At 53.7% G+C, this 19,849-nt stretch overlaps 1 protein-coding gene and 1 pseudogene across 2 annotated transcripts in view; one reads left to right on the top strand and one right to left on the bottom strand.

Annotated features, from left to right (window-relative positions):
• Window positions 1-3,644: 3,644 nt before the first annotated feature.
• COG2 (component of oligomeric golgi complex 2) overlaps window positions 3,645-19,849 on the bottom strand; it is a 38,014-nt gene continuing 21,809 nt past the window's right edge. Inside the window, exons 10-18 of one of the 2 annotated variants that reach the window (XM_053667310.1) lie at window positions 16,569-16,708; window positions 13,218-13,279; window positions 11,851-12,002; window positions 9,756-9,953; window positions 8,869-8,941; window positions 8,470-8,612; window positions 7,264-7,403; window positions 5,877-6,063; window positions 3,645-4,302 (exon numbers count right to left, since the gene is read on the bottom strand). In XM_053667310.1, coding sequence (XP_053523285.1) covers window positions 4,201-4,302; window positions 5,877-6,063; window positions 7,264-7,403; window positions 8,470-8,612; window positions 8,869-8,941; window positions 9,756-9,953; window positions 11,851-12,002; window positions 13,218-13,279; window positions 16,569-16,708 — 1,197 coding nt within the window. In that variant the 3' untranslated portion in view covers window positions 3,645-4,200. Of the gene's footprint in view, window positions 4,303-5,876; window positions 6,132-7,263; window positions 7,404-8,469; window positions 8,613-8,868; window positions 8,942-9,755; window positions 9,954-11,850; window positions 12,003-13,217; window positions 13,280-16,568; window positions 16,709-19,849 lie in introns of those variants that run through there. The other variant, XM_037136757.2, reaches the window with a different exon arrangement.
• LOC119042954 (uncharacterized) lies at window positions 10,515-10,615 on the top strand (annotated as a pseudogene).

The following is a 19,849-nucleotide window of genomic DNA, read 5'->3' on the forward strand; positions in this document are numbered from 1 at the left end:
GACACAGCAGGGAGCCTGAGTTCCCGGCTGCGACACCATCCTGAGGCCGCTCACAGGGCAGTTGGCCGGAGAGAAAACTGTTTTTAACTAACAAACAGGCTTCTCTGCTTAGCAGGCTGCCAGGGCTTGGGCAGTTGCTAGGAGTAAGCTGTTGCCAACCGGCCACTGGTCTCCATGCCTCAGCACGTCCGTCACCGGGAATTGGGTCAGGACATACAAAGACACAAAACACCAACATTTTGCAGATCCCTTAACACAAAAGTATTAATTCTATGGGCTGGTTTTCCTTAGACATTTCTTCACTGCGTTCTACGTCTCCCTGGGTTGCAAAGTGTGCATTCATTAATGAGGCAATTCATTATTCTGCCACGACAAACACCTCCAGTCCAAGATTCCGGGCTCCAGACCAAGTCAGCAGACCCCCCGTCCATCCCTGAGCTTAGAAACCCAGGACGTTTCTGTTTGTCCCTCATCTGCAGCAGGCTCTCCACCGCCTCTGCACCGCCACAGCTCACAGCGGGCGCAGTTCTGAATCCGGGCGCCAGGACATGCGCGTTGGGTCGGCAGGTGCTGTTCCGGAGACTGGGGGTGTTGCAGGACATGCAGGACAGACACCGCGTCACCTTTCCCAAATCTGAGATGGTGCAGGCACCTGGGCACCGGCGGACACCAGCATACCAGCTCCGGCGCTTGCAACCCCTTTTTGAGTTTATGTTAAAAAGCTGTAAAAATTAGTTTTACAAAAAGTATTACTTCATCTTTAAACAGTATTTGATCGCAGTTCTCTGAAGCACAGCTTAGTAATCACACACATGAAACAGAGGAGGCATCTGCGGAAGCCAGGGAGGCATGTCCGGGCCTTCTGCTTTTTAACCAAGTCTTGCTCCTTAAGCCCAGAAATGGACATCATGGCTTTAAGGGTGTTGCTGTTGTCCAACATGCTGGAAACTGGTGTCATGGGAGGAGCCTCGAGGCGGAGCCTGTGGCCTCATGGGAGGCAAAGCAGCCCCCAGCCTGGGCCCTGACCAGTGTGGCTCCATGGTCTGGGGGTCATCCTGCAAAGCGGAAGGTTGCCGGTTCAAGTCCCCGTCAGAGCACGTGTCTTGGCTGTGGGCCTGGTCCCTGGATGGGGCGTGTATAACAGGCAACCAAGGGATGTTTCTCTCCCTCTCTTTCTCCTCCCTTCCCCTCTAGGACTAAGTAAAATCTTTGAGAGAAACAGGAACCTGGGTCCAGTCCGCGGGTGTCAGCTCCTCTGTTCCAACGCTCAAGTCTGGGGGGCAGCGTTCCCTCGTGGTGAGCAAACCGGGCTCCGGGACAACCCCTGGGTTCACATCCCACTGACTAGTTACCTCAATGCCCGTTCCCGTCTGTTTCCTCCTCTGTAAAACGGGACTAACAGTGGACGGGAAAGGACTAATAAGTCCTACCGCCCTCCTCCGAGTCTGGAGCAAAGGAGGGGGGCAGAGGCGTCAGGGGATTCAGGGGACAGGACGACAGTGAGTCTGTCCCCAGCTGGGGTTGGGCTGCAGGGGCCGGGTCAGCTGTGTGGCCACCGGGGTAGGTCTGTCCCGGGTCCCCCAGTGCGGCGGGGACTGCGCTCCCCGGACTCCCTTCGGGCTCCCTTGGGGCTCCTGTTGGTTGGAGTCTGTGGGATTTGGCAGGTGGAGCGACACGGTGCACTCACGCCGGACAGGCGGGCGCAGGTCTCAGGTCACGCTGGGCTGCAGGGCACCTGTCGGCGAGGGGCAGTAGGCCCCACTGGACGGACCTCTTCCTTCACCTTCCTCTAGTCCTGGGCCAGGCGTGAGCACAGCCTTGGGAACACCTGTCACTGAACCTGGGACACCTGGAGGCAGCAAGACACCGGTGCGGGTTCCACTCCGTCCCCGCTTCCCGGCCCCTACATCCCCCCGCCTTTCCCCCCCTCACCACCGTCTGCTGCACTGACAAAGAGGCGCCGTGCGCAGTCCAGCGAACCGCCCCCACGGCTGAGTCAGGTCAAACCCTGTGATGCACCCCTCCTGCCCTCCCACCTCCCTAACCCTAACTGCCGAGTCCTGCACTGGCCCGTCCAGGGGCAGGGCCTGGCCCTGGTCTTTGGCTAAGCTCAGAGCACATGCCATGCACCGGGACAGGGCGGTAGCTGCTCTGGCTGTGTGAGCGCCAGGCCCAGGGAGCTCCTGGTGCCCACACCGCTGCTCTGCGGTGCTCCTGGGGCTCGTCCTTCAGGACTCCGTCCCTCCTCTGGCCGGGCCTCATCAATGCTCTGAAACAGTTGTCCCTGCAAGCTCCAATCCGAGACCTGCTTATTTCCTGTCACTCACTCCTTTCCTTGGTCTCCCTACAACCAACCTTTGAACAGAGGGAGGCTAAGGGGCAAACAAAGGCGAAGCTAGAGGAACGCGCCACCTGCTTTCCTGACGTCCCTACGCTGCAAGGTCAGCACCCCCCCCACCAAGCCCGAGGGTGCAGGGGCGTGTCAGTGTGCAGGGCTGTCGGGAGCCAACCGGCACTTGTCCCTTGACACTGTGGGGACAGATGAGACGCATCTGCACAGCAGAGGCAACTGGGGCTGGATTTCCTGTCTATCCTTGCATGTTTGTTTTGGTGATTATTTGGTGGGATTTTCAGACCCGTGTATCAGGCCCAATGATTTGCATAATTCCAATGAAGTTGTACAAAATGATTTCTTGGCCAGGGAACAAAGTCCCCCCTAATGAGATAGCCCCTGAATGTTCACAAGTTGATGACTAACAAGTTGATGACTCCTCTGCCTTGGACAGGAAGATATACTAATTAGAATTAGACAAAGAAACGAAGCTGGTTAGCTATTACAAACTAAGCACGAAGAAACCATTAGCAGAGTCAGAGCCCATAGTACATAAAGAAACATGGTAGACAGAAAGACAGTCAAGTTAGACAGTATAGAGGCCTCGTAGTGAGTTTCCCATAACCACCGTCCAGTCTAGTGTAGCCTTGTGACCCACGCCAAATTCTAAACAAACATCTACTCATCAACGAGACATCTGAAGCTTTGTACAAACAGCTACTTCTAATTATCTGACTGATGGCTTTCCTGGTCAAAATGACTTTTGCGTAACACGACTGAGTCTGTGGAATTTCTTGTATTTTCCCTAGTTACCTCTGTACTGATTTTTCCACTTAACTGATCATGCCACGCAGCTGTTTCCTTAATGACATGTGACAATCCCTATAAAAATAAAGCTTAAGTCAGACCCTCAGAGGCTGGCTGTTCTCCGGCATCCAACTGGATGTCTGACTCGTCACTCGTTGCCTACGCCGTCCATCCTTCGGGGACTCTGAACCCCGCCGAGGCTGGACCCCGGCGCAGGGCAGCGAGCTGACCACGGGCCCGAGCACCTCTTCCCGATATTCCCGACTCTTCTGTCCACCTGACTGCCAAACCCCGTGTGCAGGATTAGCTCGTCAGGAGGGCCAGCGGCTGCTGGCTTCCGGGGACAGGCGTGTGCTGCCCTCCCGTGGGTGGGCTCCAGCACGTCCAGAGGGTGCTTCTCTGGGGACAGGATGCCCAAGAGGTGCGAGGGGAGGCACCAGCCCAGATGGATACCGGTCATTACGGGCCTGAGTGAGGAGATGCAACTCGTACTGTGTTCAGAAAGAAAAGGTGTGCATGCTCTGGGCAGGTACTTCATTTATTCAGAAAATAAACCCCCCTGACTGGCTCCAGCTCCTGACAGAGGGCTGGGTGGACCGCATGCCAGAGCACTGCCTGACACACCCAGTGGGAGGGTGGGGAGCCGGCATTTTCTAGCCGCGCTCAGGGGTCCATCGACACGTGTCTTGGAGAGGGCGCTGCTTCTGCCGCGGGCCAGGGAGAACCCGTTCTGCGTTTGCGTATATACATTTACTTTAATCCTATTTTACAAATCAGCTTTTCCTCACTAAGGTTTACAATAAAAATAAAATAATTTGCTCTGTAAACTCTAGTAGAAAGTTTCAAATGTCTTAAAAACTATCTTCCATACAACGGAAAAAGGCTTGTTTGTTCTTTTTGGGTGAAAGAAAACCCAAACGTGCGGGCTGAGCTGGGCCTGCGAGTCGCTCGGGACCCGGCGGGGACACTGCGTCCACTCCGAGGCTCGGGCTGCAGAGAACAGAGCCGCTTTCTTCCTGCGGGCGCCTGGCCTGGTGCCCGGCTCTCCGCGGCCCCGATGCCTACGGCCGCTCCGCTGCGGCCTGGTCCTTGGCGGCAGCAACGAGCTGCGCGAGCGCTGGGAAGCCTTTTATGTCCTTCGTCTGCAGGCCCAACTTCTGTATCTGCAACGGCCAGAGAACGAGGTGAGTTACTGCGGTTTACGTCGAATGTGAAAAAGACCCTCATACAAAATAGAGGAAAATATTCACCCCCAGCATCTACTAAATAAGAAAGAGGCAGCTGCTTAGAGAAGGGCAGAATATTTTTTCCTTTTAGAGCAAAAGGGTTTACTTATGGTGAAACTTTACTTTCTGGGGCCAAACCCTCGGCCTTCTAAGAAGTCAGTGTGTTTCACTGACCTTGGTCCATCAAATCAGCCTCTAACAGGACAAGAGCCTCTATTGTGGACTGGCAGAGAGAATTCACACCGAATGAAATAATCAAGTGAACTGTTTTTCAAAATGGGGAATGCTCAACAAAGAATTGGGCTGTCTTAATTTCTTAACATAGCGACCACCTTTTCTTAGAATCTGATCATTGAAACTACTCAGGCACAGCAGCTACTGTGAACTATGCTGGGAACCGAGAGATGGTGACTGGTGTCCCCACTTTCCTGGGACAACAGCAGCAGCAGCAGCGACAACACATGCACACAAGCGTGCACCGTGAGCTCTGGAAAAACCGTGGAGCGGTTTGTTAGTGCTGCGGTCCGCCCTGGGGGCTGGGAGGGGGACGGCCCCCCATCTTCCCTCCCGCCCCCCTTTCTTCCCTCTGCTTATCTGTTCCCTGTGCTTTCACAACAAACTGCTGCTTATAAGAGGACTACGCTCCTCTAGTGAAGTAGGGAAACACGGCACTGGACTTTTGCCAGGACAGGTGTCTAAATCTGCTTCAGAGCAGAACTTGGACTTTCGGTGACGACCCTGCTGTGCAGGAGAAGGCCCTGGTGAGCCAGAAAACCGCGCGTCTCTGGATGGAAACGTTCCGGTCTCACTTTCTCTGGAGCAAAGGGGCCGTCCCAGAGGATGCGCCTTGAGGGCCGTTCTCCACCCAGGAAACCGGAGCAGCGGACAAAGCCACTTCCCGAGCCCCTGAAAGTTCTGACACTCGGGGAAGGCGCCTCTGCCTCACGGGGGAGGCCTGCGTGTGGTCCTCACCCGCCCCTGCACGGTAACGTACACGTTAGTGCTCGTCCGTGCGCTACGACGCTCAGATCTGCCTTTTAGGGAGACACGGTGCTCAGGTGGCCTCTCACGTTCCACACTGCGAGGCCAACGGGCTGGTGCCTTGCTGGCTGTCCGACGCTGTTCTAACCTCGCTAATATCTCCAAAAACTGGGATGTGGCACTGACCACGTGTCAGGCAGGGGACCAGGAGGACGCGGCCCCCATGGGTGCCTCTCCAGTGGGCTTTGCCAGTGTGCACGCCGAAGACCAAGCAGACGAAACCGCGAGAAGGAGCCGATCGATGGGTTTCAGAAGGTCGGCTTTCAGTGTTGGTCTATCTTTTCTTTCTCTAAATTCCTAGGTGCAAATATCTGGACTTCAAGCACCTTGGGGCCCTGACCCCCCCCACTTTCTAGCATGGGCAACCAGCCTCCCAGGCCCCTCGGCGGCACCTCTGGGCTCACGTGAAATGCCAGGTGCCCCCAGAACTCGGTTTCAGAGTCCCTGGACTGATGCCAGATGGCGCTTACCTGTTCCCCTAGGTACTCAACGTCCAAGGCCAGCTGCAGCCGGATTTTGTCATCGTCACTCATGCCACCGCCGCTGCTGGGCCCACTGGGGTTGGCAGGGTTGGTTTTCCGGGCTTGTTTTAGCCTTTTCAGGCTCTCCTCCATCTTCTTCACAGAATGCAGCACGTCGGACACGGTCTCGTAGTACCTGGGGCACAAGGCACATGTACAGGTGAGACGGACGTGTGCGTGTAACACTGAGCACGCTAACGGGCACTGCGGACCAAAAACAAGAGAGAGGGAGGCTTTTAATACAAAAATTGACTTCCAACAAAAATACCAGCCGTGGTAAATATTTAACGTTTCTTAAGACTGAAAGAAAAATAGGGCCCCGACTCCCCAGCACTGCATTTCCCGAGAACCTAAGAACATGTACATGGATTCTGGGCACAGTTTCAGTCCTGGACACTCAGGGAAAGTCATGGGCCAGACTGCCTTTCTCATGTCAAGAGTGAATATCTGTAGCTCATTCTCCAATGCCAAGCCACGAGTTCATTTACAATCAGTTCCAGGAACAGTTCTTCTTTTAAAGAGTAAAAGCATTTCAAAATTAAATAAAACTGGTTGCCTTGAAAATATTCTCAATATACTGTCCAGATTATATATGAATTATATTTAAAAACTCTGTTTACAAGCTGATTACTGGCTGGGAGTTTTCGTAGAAACAATATGGTAATTCATTTTGTTCTAAACTAACCCACAAATGCCACTTAACTCATAAGTAACTGAAATAAATAAATACCATGGCAAAATTAGCAATTGAGCAGAATTCAATGACAAAACTGAGTCACAGACTCTGATGTAACTCAATGCTGGCATTTGGGGAAAAGGAGACTGAGTTAGAAATGAAGAGACACTCAATCGGTGATCTGAAGACTCCCATATTCTCAAGGGCTATGGGGCTTTAGACACCGATCCTTGATCAGCTGTAACGATTTTCCCCTCCCGGTAACGCCGAATGACGGAGGCCATTCAGAACTGAAAGAACTGAGCAGAGAAAGCGTCTTCAAGGAAATCACGAGAAGGCACGAGAAGGTGCCCACACGAGAGGGTGTAGAGAACGGTAAAAGGCAGGTGCACGCGGGGAGCAGGTAGGGGTGCCTGGACCCCTGAGAGGTGTGTGACCTGGGAGATGCCAGACAGTGGGAGCCCAGCCGGGCTGGCTGCAGTCCAGGTAGAGCCTGGGTGGTGGGGGCGGAGTGTGGCGAGCACAGCCCAACCGTCCACACAGGGGGACCTCCCGTGAGTTGCCCCAACGAAGCCATCTGACGTTCCTCCCACCTCATCTACCCGCCACCCTTGGATAATCTCCTGATGCCTGACTCAGGGCTTTTCTGAGGCCACTTACTTGTGAGTGCTCTCCGAGAGGGCGCCTTCTAACCACTGCTGAACAACTGCGGGCTTCAGCCTGTCCCGGTGCCCGCTCTGAAGCTGGTGAAAGGGCTTCAGGGCGCTGTCCACGTACGAGGAAGCCGTCGTTGGCACCTCCTGGAGTGCCGTTGGGGGTGAAAGAGGTACAGAAAGCAAAGACCGTGAGCTATTCAAACGCCTAGTTCGAAAGGATGCTACTCGTACAACCCCCGTCCTTTCTGAAAAGTGACACGGGACTGGCTGCAGAGAGCCGTCTGGAGGACGAGAGGGGCTCGGAGAGCGGCAGCAGGGAGGCGGCGTCTGGAGCCCGAACAGATCCAGGGGCTGCGCCAGCCGCCCACGGCTTCGTTCCCGAGGGCACTGCTTCCCATCACTTCCCATCCACACCCCACACCCAGCGATCTTGTTCCATTTCGGGCCCATTCCTCGTGCGCGCACGTGTGTGTGTGTGTGTGTGGACAGGGGGCGGGGCCTGAGCTAATGCTACTCATCAACCGGCCGCGGTTCTAGAAGCAAGACCCAAGGTGAGTAATTCGACTTTTCTAATGTGGTTTCTTCGTCTGTAAAGAAGGGCGCTAGCACCACTTGGCAGGACCAGCGAGAGTGCACAGTGTTTAGCGCGTCTGACCCCAGTGCAGCACTCGGTAAGGACGAGAGCCCACTGAGCAGGAGGGAACAGTCGGTTGATCACTGACGGAAAGAGGTATCTGGTGGCACAAATGAAGTCTGTCCCACCTCTAAGTGGGAGCTTCGAGTCAGACCAGAAAATCCGGCGACATGGTTCTTTCTCTACAAGCGGTAATTCAACTGCACGTTGCGGGTTTAAAAGGACAAGGAGACCAGCCACAGAGGAGGTCAGTCCAGTCTCAGCTCAGCAGTGAAGAGCCCCCCCCCAGGACCCTGTGTCAGGTGGGCGGAGAGACAGCCGCACCCCACAACGGAGCGGCGGGCCCGCCCCACGGAGGTCTGCGGGAGGCCCAGGGGTTTTCCCACACTGCACGATGTGCCAGCAGACTTTCACAACTCCTGAGAACAACTGCAGCTGTAAACTGCCTAGCACCCAACCCTGCAACTGGGGAACCCACGTCTGCCCCCTGCTCGACGACTCCCTCCCCGTGGCTTTCCTGCCGGTACTTCCCACCCCACTTCCCACTCCACGCTGTTCTCAGTGAACGGCGCTGACCTTGTTGGTCCTCCGGTAGAGCCGGGGGACCTCCAGGGCGCCCCTCAGGTCACTGAAGCAGGACTCGCTCAAGTCCTGGACGATCCGGCCGCCGAGGGCGGGCACGCAGGCCGACAAGGCCTGCCGGGAGTCCTCCAGGGCTGCTGCTGGGACACAGAACGGGCTTAGTCACTGTCCCGCTGTCAGTGTTCGGAGCGTGCACAACGGAGCAGATTAAATCATCAGAACTAAACAAACCTTCTCACTTAGTGAAGTTATCATCACAGAACAGAATACAGGAACAACTAAGGGTTTATAGCTAAAGAGAATAGCAGCTGAAATATATCCCCCAGACTCTACAATTTTATTTTAAATTCTTTCTTATTTAAAGATTTGCTAAGTATAAAGAATTGTTTTTACCTGAGATAGAAGAAAAATTCTTAATGCCAATCATTTCTAGTTTTGGCTTGATTGTTTCCAAGAGTTCTGGAAGCTGAAATAAACATATACTTTATACATTCAGTTACTTTTTAAGCCAAAGGGAGAGGCGATTCTATTTGCATCTACAATCTCTAAGGTGCTGCTAATGAACATGAACGATGAAACTGAGCTCGGGACTTCCGGTAACTGTCACCAGAAGGAAGCAGAATTCTTAACGAAAACTTCACGAGAAAAGCGTCCACCTCGGGAAACAGCAGCTGTGCGGCTGGGAAGGGGCCCGGAGAACACACGCCACTTTGTAATCTGCGGCTCCCCCAGGACCGAACACTTCACTGGAAGACCACATCTTCACTCGGAAGGAACAATCTTGCTTAAGCAGCACGAACTATTACAACTTGAGGAGAGCACAGTTACGCGACACAGCACTTCAGCACCCATTTATCCCATGTTCTCTTGGTGGTAAACGCAAAGACACGGGAAACGCCCAGGAACAGATGAAAAATTGAACAGTGCAAATGCTGCTGAGAACTGTCTAGGTATGTGAATGAGCAATGATCACACTCCGACCTGGGGAGGACCGTGCCTGCGCCGTAAGCTGAGCTCCTGCAGAACGGCTCACGCCGAGCTTGGACCATCGCTGCTGGGGGAGCGGCGTGGCCCCAGGTTAGCGCGGCGCGAGACCGAACCGGCACGAGGGGCGAGAGCACGTCTGTCAGGGAAACGGCTCAGGGGAGACGAAGGAGGTGCTCTCTGGAGCTGCCCTGGGGCCCCCCGGGCCTCAGCCCACGGGCGACGGTGTGCTGTCCTCACAGAGACTTCCTGAGAAAACCCCGCACTGAGCACGTGGGGCCTGGGGCACGGCCTACCTGCCCCTGAAGCCTGTCCAGGTCGGCGACGACATACACAAGCTGGGAGCTGGAGATGGAAGCGACAGGCTTCGCTTCGGGAGGGCCGCTTCCTTGGTCCTCACCGCTTCCCTGGGCGGCGGAAGGGTCTTTGCCAACCGTTACCACGGGTTTTTTAATATCCTTGGCACTTTCGTTAGAGATGGGCCTGAGTAAAAGCTGAAAAAGGATTTCGGTGACTAAATACTTCTCCACTAGCAAGACAAGAAAGATGCACAGGCACTTAATATATGTGGGTTGACAAGTCACCATAAAAATCTAGTCGCCTGAGAAGTCTCAGTAAAGGTCTCTATTTTCTTTTAAAGATTTTATTTATTTATTTTTAGAGAGATGAGAAGGGAGGAAGAAGGAGAGGAAGAGAAATGTCAGTGTGTGGTTGCCTCTCACGTGGCCCCCACTGGGGACCTGGCCTGCAACCCAGGCATGTGCCCTGACTGGGAATTGAACTGGCGACCCTTTGTGTTGCAGCGCACGCTCAACCCACTGCGCTGTACAAGCCAGGGCTAAAGGGCCCTTGGTGACAGTGCACTGTGCTGTCTCTCTCAATGGGTGTGAAGGGCTCAGGGAAAAACAAGCACAAACCTCAAGCCCGAGGATGTTCTCCTCCCTGAACCTGAGTCTAATTTCTGGAGCCAAAGAGTAATAGGCAAACGTGAAATAACAGTCCCTACACCAAAGGCAAATTAATTTCTGGAACATTACAGGTTTTTAAATTATCTCATCGCTTCTCAGCCTTTTGGCTAAGATCAAGTGTAGTATCTGTTCTTAGTTTAAAAATTATCTCTATTAGGTAAATATATGAAATTTGCTTATCAATATTAATATTAAAAATCAAAATCCAAACCTCATGATGCTTCAAATAATATAAAGTGTTTGCAATATGTATTGTCTCGCAGGGGAAAACCGAAGAGAAGTCCCAGCAGCAGGAAAAGAATGAAATGATGAATGTTCCAGGCAAGTTAATTTATTAGAAATACAAGAAGAATACTGCTGGCCAGCAGGAAAGAAGGCGGGCTGGGCAGGCCCAGGCCTATGTCAAGACCCGCAGGAGCCCGCTGGGTCCGGGCCGCCGTGCGGGGCCCTTCAGGAGGAAGGAGGAAATGAGCTTTGACGGAGACCCCTCATGTGCCACTCACCTCAGTCCGCAGGTGCTATTCAACAAGCACCTCCTGTCCCCGCACGGCAGCGTGTGAGAGCTGTTCCCTAGTTTACAGGGCAGAACCTGAGACTGCCCTGATTCCCTCCCCCGGGCCACAAGGTGAGGAGGCGGCAGAGCCCATTTGGCCTTTGTTGGACTCAAAAGCCCGTGCTCGCTGCACGAAAACCCCTCTGCGAGGGGACAACTGGGCCCCGTGACGCCAGTCTCTATGCTCTGCCCTTAAAATGTGCACTCATGCCTGTTTTCGTGTTCATCGCGTGGCAAGGACCAGGACACATGCCTGCCTGTCCCGAGCCTGCCCTGGAGACAGGCGTCTCCAAGACCACGACGCTGGTGCTGGGCCTGGCGAGGCAGGTGCTCAGCAACGGACGGACTGTGGGAACGGTCTCGGGGCCTCATGCCTGATACCCAGTGGATCCCCACGGGTGCGTGCGCGGGCCTTTAATACAGTCACCCACCCGGGAGGGAAAATGCTGGGCACTCTGAAGTGAGTGGAAGGCTCATTTTACTGCCTTTTAATCTCAACGACTATGTAATTCTTAAACTTCCAAATATTAACTATTACAATATGTACATTTTTATTTGCAAACATTTTCATTAAAAGAAGCATCTTTGTTTTAATGTGGAGGCACCTCACCGGCTCTGGCTTTGGGAAGAGAAAAGGAGCTTGTGGGCACGGCAGCCCCCGGGGCACTGGGGACGGGGTAGGACAGGGGACAGGGTAGGACAGGGGAAGGGAGCAGGGCAGGTGCAGGCCTGAGGAGCAAGCCTCCTGCTGTCCCGCAAACTAATAAGCTCTCATGGCACCGTGGCCTTTTAGGGTCTTGGTGCTTTCAGCCTGATGTGTCTTTGACCCCCACCAGCCTTGACTGTGGCTGAGCCAGGGCGGAGCCTCACCTCGCTGACGAACACGGAGAACCGCGCCAACACCTGCAGCGTGAGTCTCCACAGGCGGTGCGCCAGCGCCGGCAGGAACAGCTGCGCCGACCAGCACCGCTGCAGGCTGCTCCACGTGCAGTGCGAAGCCGCCAGGCAGTAGGGGCTCCCGGCTGGAGAGAGAACACACCTCGGTCAGTCAAGGGCTCTCACCTACAGTGACAGCCTCGGTTCTTGACTTCGTTCATTCCGGTAACTGTTAGAGAAGCAGTTTGTTGGAAACCAAATAATACAGGTGGGCGGCTGATTGTACAGGTATCAGCACAAAAGGGTTGTCCAAAGTTTTGTTTGACAACCAAAACATTTCTTCTGTGAACAACCTGGTCAAGAACCGAGTTTTTTGAGATGGGAGACATTCAAGGACTGAGGTTTGGCTGTATTTTCCATGCGTAGTTCAAGAGGGAAGCCAGCAGCACTCTCCGGGGCTCTGTGTGGTCAGCGAGGCCGTCAGTGGGAGCTGTCAGCAGACACTGTTAGCAACGAGAACGCCCGGGTGGCCATGATCAAGGTCACTGCTATGCCTCTCACAACAACGCATTTCTCATTTGACACCACTCCACCTCCCAGGTGTTTGATGAGTGTTAAAAACACACAACACCCAGAAATAATTTGCTACTATTCACTTCAGAGCAAGTCGACAAACATGAGCTGAAGTGGCAGCCACTTGCAAGGGTTTCCACTTCAGTTTTGAATTTGTCCTGTTTCATTTCTCTGCTCTTCTCTTCCCCACCTGAGTGCGCTGCTGATCTACAGGAAGTTCACTCCACGTGAGCATTTTTGGCTAAGACAGATGAAAACCAACTTTCGGACTCCGGAGTGCAGACGGACCCAGCTGCACAGAAAGCGGCAGGAACCTAAGCACAGTGGCCTAGAGACCCAGGAATGGCCACAGTGTGCCGAGACCAATGAGGCTGGAAAGGCTCAAACATGCCTGGGACGTGCACACCGACCACTGCCACCTGTCCTGTGCCCCAGGGCGGGTGCCCAGGGCTCCAGAGGCCTTTGCTATAAAAAGGGCTGGTCGCTTCAGGGACCATATGACGTGATATTCAGGAACAAAAATGAGGTCTGCTTCCTACAGTCTTAAAGCATCCGCTTATCATCGCTACAATGCGAGAAGCTGTAGAAACCCCAAATCCCATTTCTTTCTTTCCCTCCACAGGAAGCCTCCAAGGTCTGCCACACTGCATGACAGACGGGGAGGGGAGGCATGCCCGGGGTTGGGCACTGACTAGGGTCTAGACGACGCGGTGAGCTTGATGAGCTCATTCAGGGATGTCCTGTCGTTTCTCACGTTAAGGGAATCACTGGGAAATAAAGGAAATTACCTGGAGCGTCTTCCAGTCCCTCCGTAAGCGCTGCTTCCAAGGCTCCCGCTATTTCTCTAAATCTGGGATAGAAACAAGAGCACAAAGCAGGGATTTCGCTGCTGACAGATGCCTTCCCCCAGCTCTTCTCCCTTCCTCCCAAGTACCAGGAACATCCTCCTCCTGGGGCCACGGCGGGAGGCTGGATGATGGCCTCAGAAGACACCCAGGCCCTGGTCCCCGGGGCCTGTGGCCGCGACCTTACACGGCACAGGGGGCTTTGCAGATGGGACTAAATGAGAGACTCAGGTGAGGACAGGACCCTGGGTCACCTGGGTGCCATCAGTCACGTGTCCCTTGTAAGACGGAGTCAGAGGGAGAATGGGAGGCCGAGGGCCACGAGGTGATGTGATGCAGGACACGGGAGAGGAGGTCAGAGCTCCAGTGTCTGCAGTAATTCCCACGACCGCCACGAAGGAACGACGGCCCAACATGCGTGACTACGGGGTTTGAGCTGCTGGTCCAACCACGTCTGGCAGATACCCTCCATTCAGCACATGTCGGCTGCGGGGTGGTGACGGTGAGGCGGTGTGGGACCACTGACTGTCTGAGGTGTCCTGCCAGTACGAGGAGGCTGTGCGTGTGGCAGGCCGGGGGCTCTGGCTGGCCCCACGCCACACAGGAAGCTCCTGCTAAAAGGACGGGCCCTCCAACCCTTGTTAGGTGCCTCCTTGGACCCGCGTCCCTGTACAGGGCAGGGCCCCGACAGAGGATTCAGGGCCGTGCCCTCTGAAGACCACTGGCAGGCCTGCCGCCCTCTGAGCCTGCAGCCAGGGCGGGGCGGAGGCAGGCACCTCTGGGCTGCAGCAGGAATGTCACCAGGGCCCTCGGCGTGGGGGCGCAGTGACACAGTCCTTGTTCCTGTCGAGTGTGAGACATCCCTCCTGAACCACATCTCACGGGACATCCAGCTTCCCTGTCACACTGTGGGGTGTCCGTCACACGATGTGACGGTCCCCACGGTGCACGCTGGCCGTGCGGCCCGGGATGCCGTTCTGTGGTGCGTGACTGCACGTTTAGTTTTTTAACGAGCTGCTTATGGAGCACAGCTTCCCAAGCGCGTGACTCTCCCATCTTCGCACCCTCTGTCACCTGCTGGTTACTTCCCCAGGTGGCAGTGAGTTCTGATACAGGCTTACAATGAACTTACCTAACCGATAATTTGGTTTCTTTGCTGGTACCCATGTGCTTTTAAAAAACAGTTCAGAGACCAAGTTCAAGGAAACTGAGCAGCAAAGGAAACAGCGTTCCAGACCAAAAGGAACGGCCCCGCCCTCAGAGGGTGCAGAGCAGTGGCCGAGCGGGGCAGCCTCCCAGCCCAGCCGGACCCTGGGGCGGGTCTCCCGCAGCATCTGGTGCTGCAGGGAAGGGAAGCTCTCCCGCTGCCCACTGAGGCTCACGAAGGGCTCGTCTCCCCAGCCAGCACCGTCCGGAACCCCCTTCCCAACCCTGCTGAAGGCGCAGCGGAAGTGCCGGCACAGGGAGGGGTATGTGAGCAGTCGGACCCGCAGGCGCACCTGTCAGTGACAGGACAACAGCAGGCCCCTCCTCAGGGACGCTTCCGAGCGCTCCCGCCCCTGGCTTTTGGGCTCCTTTCGGTGACCCTACAGTGACTCAGACGACAGCGCACTCTGACCCCAGCCCTGTTTGCGGAACTTCTTGTCACCGTCCAGGGCAAACACCTGATAGCAATCAGTAGGCGGGCCTACCAAGTACTACTTGGGTGTACTTTTTAGATGGAAAAACAAATACAGCGAGAACAACTCCCACATCTGAAACCTAATTTCTGAGAATTTCATGAATGTTAAATACAACAGTTCATGAAGAGAGGCTGAGCCACCCCTTCAATGCTTAAGGCTGAAGTGTGACGAAGGCAGAGGAGTCGGGAAACGGGCCGAGCGTCCACAGGCCTCACGGCTCAGTCACCAGCTCCGAGAGGACCCAGGGCCTGGCCTGCGGAGCCCAGAGTGCGGGGCTGGGGCAGCTGGGGGAGCCCCAGGAGTGGGTGGGGGTCAGGGCAGGGTCACTAGGCATGGGCCTGGGGGGCTGGGGAGCACGACTAGGAAAGAGGAGTCTGCAGGCAGCGGAGGGGAGGACGTGCCGGGCGGCAGAGAAAGCAACCCAACTCCAAACCTGGGCCGCAGAGAGACGGCCAAGCCCGCACACTGTGTCTCGACCACGGTCTGCTCCTCTCAAAGGACGCTCGGCACTTTTGATTCTGCACCCGGATCACAGGGGCTCCTTTCCCCGGCTCAATCCTGACTACCGTACATTTCCAATGCAGTCCACAAACGTCTTAGATGAGCAAACCCTTAATTTCCTACCGAAACAAGCTACATGACAACGTAACCCAGAAAAATCAAGCATATAACATAGTAGGCATTGTAAGTATGTAAAAGGGCACCATACCAACATTCTGAAAACTATGATTTCATTATCGAAGATGATCACATACGTCTGCAATCATGGTGAGGAATTATGATCAAGGGACCTCACCCTTAATACTTTTCCCTCTCTGTAATTTTTCTTCAGAACTCTGGGGTAAAGGGCTGTGTCATAATTAACAAAAGCATCCAAAAACTTAAAAGAGCACTCCAACTCAGATGGTCTGGTCAATGCCATTCTACAAGGAACTTACATGACCTCATTCAAGAGAATCTGCAAAGAAAGAAAAAAGAACCTGCAAAAATGGCTATTACCCCATTTTTCCCAGTGGAACACACGTTGTTATGGGCTCATAAAGTCCCTCAGTAGTTCAGGGAGCCATGCCCCCACGTCAGCAACATCTGGGGGGCGAGTGGCACCACTGCCCGGAGTGAGGACCGCGGTGCCACGAGCACTACGTGGAAAGCCACGGCATTGGGGAGTCTCGTACGCCGGGTCACAGAACCGGCTGCAAGAAATGCTTAAGGCTAGGTTTTCGCCACCTCCCGGAGGGAAAAAACGTCACACAGGAGCAAGCACAGCGGATGTGGGGCAGGGAACGTGGCAAGAAAGCGCGGCCATCTGACCCGCACTCTCTCCCTCCCCAACACAGGAGACAACGTGGGGAGCCAGGCTGGGCTCGGAGTCGGCGCACTGTGAGTCTGGTGTTCTCAGCTCTCCCGGTTCTAGAAGACAGATCCTAGCTTTTCGTCATGCAAGCCATCGTTTCGGCAATCATGGTATTTCCTGTAAATTCCTACTTTAAATTTTGTTTCCCAAGGAACTGTTGGTGATCACAAAGAAAAGGCTGTTAATCAGAGACAATATCCTTACCTGGTATTCAGATTCCATTCTGGGAAGGAGGTGGGAGGTGAATAAATGACTGACCTGATTTGAAAATACACGGGCAGGCTCCACTTGTTGTTGAAGCTGTGGTAGGCGGGATGGGCTCTCAACCTTCTGACACTGGCCTGGGATCCACACTGCCGTTCGAATGTTCTCACGAAATCCATGCTTACGCTGTATTTCTAAAATGGGAGCAACAGGTGGCCTTTTCAGTGCAGGCAAACCGACCAGAATTGGGAGCACGTACTCAGACTGTTATTGAGGCACAGAAGGTCAACACACAAAACCGCAGTTGCCAGAGCCGACAGGGGCCTTAAAGGCTCGTCCTTCGAGGTGTCCACTCCAAGGCCAGGCAGCGCCCCAGGCAGCTGCACGGCACACTCCAGGTCGTACGTGGCAAGTCCATTCGGAAGCCCAGGGACTCTACACCCAGTGCTCTGTGAGGGACAGCGCTCATGTCCTAGGGCACCCCTCGCCGAGTCCCCTGCACCCGAACAGGGTGGCAGATCGAGCAGTGTAACTTCCATTGTCTCTCCAGGAGGAGAAGTGGAAAATTCCCGAAACACAGTATCAGACGGTGTGAATAATCACAGAGGAGACGGCGCACGACTGCGGCGGATGGATGTGACAGCACCGCTCGGAGCAGCGGCAACACTCCGTACCATTCACCACCGCACACCGTGCTCGAAGTTGGACAAACTGATTCAACCCACAAAACTACCCCGTGAGGTAACTGCTGTTTTCATCGCCCCCCACTTTACAGATGACGTTTCCTCTCCTGTTCAGGCTCAGAGAATTTTCCCAAAGACAAAGCAAGAAGACAGAGGGAACAGAGCCCCGGTCAGCAGAGAAATCCGGGGCTGTGGCCAAGGGTGCACTAGTCCCCAGGGTCCGGGCTCTGGGGGGAGCCCTGCGGACTCCACACGCTTCTCAGTTCGAGGGGCTCGATCCTGAGCTGCCACACCGCTCACCTGGGGGCGCTGAGGTCTGCGCCTCCACGGGCGTTATAGCGCGGTACCACCGCAGGGTTCCAATTCCTGTCTGCTGCTTTTGAGCGACACTTATGGAGTCTCCTGAGTACGGCCAGGTGTGCGGAGCGGAGGCAAAGGAAGGTATCAGGCATCGCTTTTGGGGTGACACTGTGCCTCAGCCCGTGATGGGTGCTAAGAGATGACAATAACATTTCCCTCTTCACAGGAAGCACGTCCTATTAAGGCTGGAAGCATTTGTTGAAAGAAACAGATAGATGCTTGCTGGAAACTGTGCCCCCGGACATTAAGTCCTGCTTCAGAATTCCGAAGTCCAAGTTCTACCAGGAAGCCTCACCTAGGAGCTGGGACAGCTCCTGGCCCAATGCGACGAGTGTGATTCTCAAGGAGAGCAGGAAATGCAACGGGTCTTAAATCGCAAACGCTGGCGGCCACCATCTCACTCCACTTACAGTACCTGTTTTTAAAAACCCTACATTCAAAATCACAAAATCATTGTCAACGTACTATAACACAGGGCACTCAGCCACGAGAACAGATGACTATTTCTGGGCCAGTAAAGCTCCGAGTATGTTGCCTGATTTGTTTTGAAGTCTCCTAGGCTCCAGGCTCACAGCACACTCACCCTGTGCCTCTCTACACTTTCAAAACAACCAAATTCACCAGGCAGATTGGAAAAAGAAGCAAACAGAACTTCCAGAAATGAGCATTAGAATAATTACGGTCGGAAATAGCGTACAGATGAAAAAAACAGGTCACACACGACTGAAGAGGGAATCAGTAAACTACAGGACCGGTCCTGAGAAGTTATTCAGAATACAGCACAGAGACAAAGATGAAGAATATAAGAGTATTGATACATTTAGAAAGCACAAAAGATCCAGTGAGGAGGCCTGATCAAGAATTCTGGAAGGAAATAACAGAAGAATGGGAGAGAGGCACAACTGAAGAGCTGATAGCTTAAAAACGTCCCAGAATTTAGAAAAGCTACCGATCCTCAGGCTCAGGAAACCAAATGAATCCCATGTAGAGTATGTTTCAAAAAGCTCATATGAGACGTAGTATAATGAAACAGCAGACCACAGTCACAGAGGTTTTACGTGTAGCCAGAGGGAAAAAGGCATTAACTACAAAGAAGCAAGAATTAGGTTAACAGCTAATTTCATAATGGAAGTCAAACGACAAAAGTGCAGAGACTTCTATTACCAGCAAAACTACTTTTCAAACACAAAAGCAATAAGGTTATTTGCAAACACAAACTAAGGGTTTATTATAAAAAATGAAGTTTATCACCAACAGATCCTTGCCTAAAGGTCTTCTAACGGGAATTGCAGGAAGAAGGGAAAGGATCCAAGGAGGCGGGTCTCCCACGCAAGAGGGAGCAGCACACAGAGGACACGACAGCCCTGTGGGGGTAAGAAGCGACCCCTCTGAGGGGACCATGACCGTGTGACAACGACACGACGAGGAGGTCAGACGAGAAAGAAGCCCCTGGGAACGACAGCGTGCGCTGTAACACGGGGCAATTGCGTTACAGTGCCCTGCGCTGCCGTGCCGTTCGGGGGGCTGGGGAGCACGGGTCCACTTTCGAGCCTGTAACTGCCAAGGCTGCTCAGTGCACACGTAACGGGCAGAACCTCCGAACTAGCAGAGGGAGACAGAAGAGAGGAGGGGAACAAATCCCCGAAAGTCCAAGACTCAGAGAAGGTGGAAATGGAAGATAGGAACGAAGAAAAAGGCACAAAAGTGGGACAAACAGAGTCCGAGGACTCAACTGTATCAGCAACTACGGGCATTACAAATGCCGTAAATTACCCAATGGAAAGACAAAGGCTGTCGCACTGAATGAAGAAGCACGGCCCAGGGACGGAGAAGGCGGAGAGGCACCGAGAGGCCGGAGCAGGAGAGCTGGGCCGCGGGCACTGGGGCCGCCGGCCCGCCTCTTTCCTCCTCGCTGTGTCCTACGTGTTGCCCTTGAAACACGACGTAACAAAAAGTGAGCACGTGGAATCACTTTTGAAGCCTAAACCATGAAATCCTTAAATGGCAACGTGATTAAAAAAAATCACTACATCTAGGGCCTCCTCATCTTTTAAACTATATAGGACAAATATATACTACATTTCAAAATCCAATCAATAGTTTTCACTTTCCTTCAAAATTATACAGTAGAAATATACAAACTTAAGTTTTCGTGGAAAACAACTGCAAAGAGATGAGCTTTTAATGATTCTAGAATCTTTTTAAAAAATTGATAAAATACTGTACATATCTAGTCCCAACTATTTACACCGACTTTTACTTTACATTCTAAAATAAAAAAGTCTCGTGCCC

Source organism: Artibeus jamaicensis, unplaced genomic scaffold, assembly GCF_021234435.1.
Source record: "Artibeus jamaicensis isolate MK-2021 breed Jamaican fruit bat unplaced genomic scaffold, CSHL_Jam_final contig_467, whole genome shotgun sequence".
Classification (NCBI taxonomy): Eukaryota; Metazoa; Chordata; class Mammalia; order Chiroptera; family Phyllostomidae; genus Artibeus; species Artibeus jamaicensis.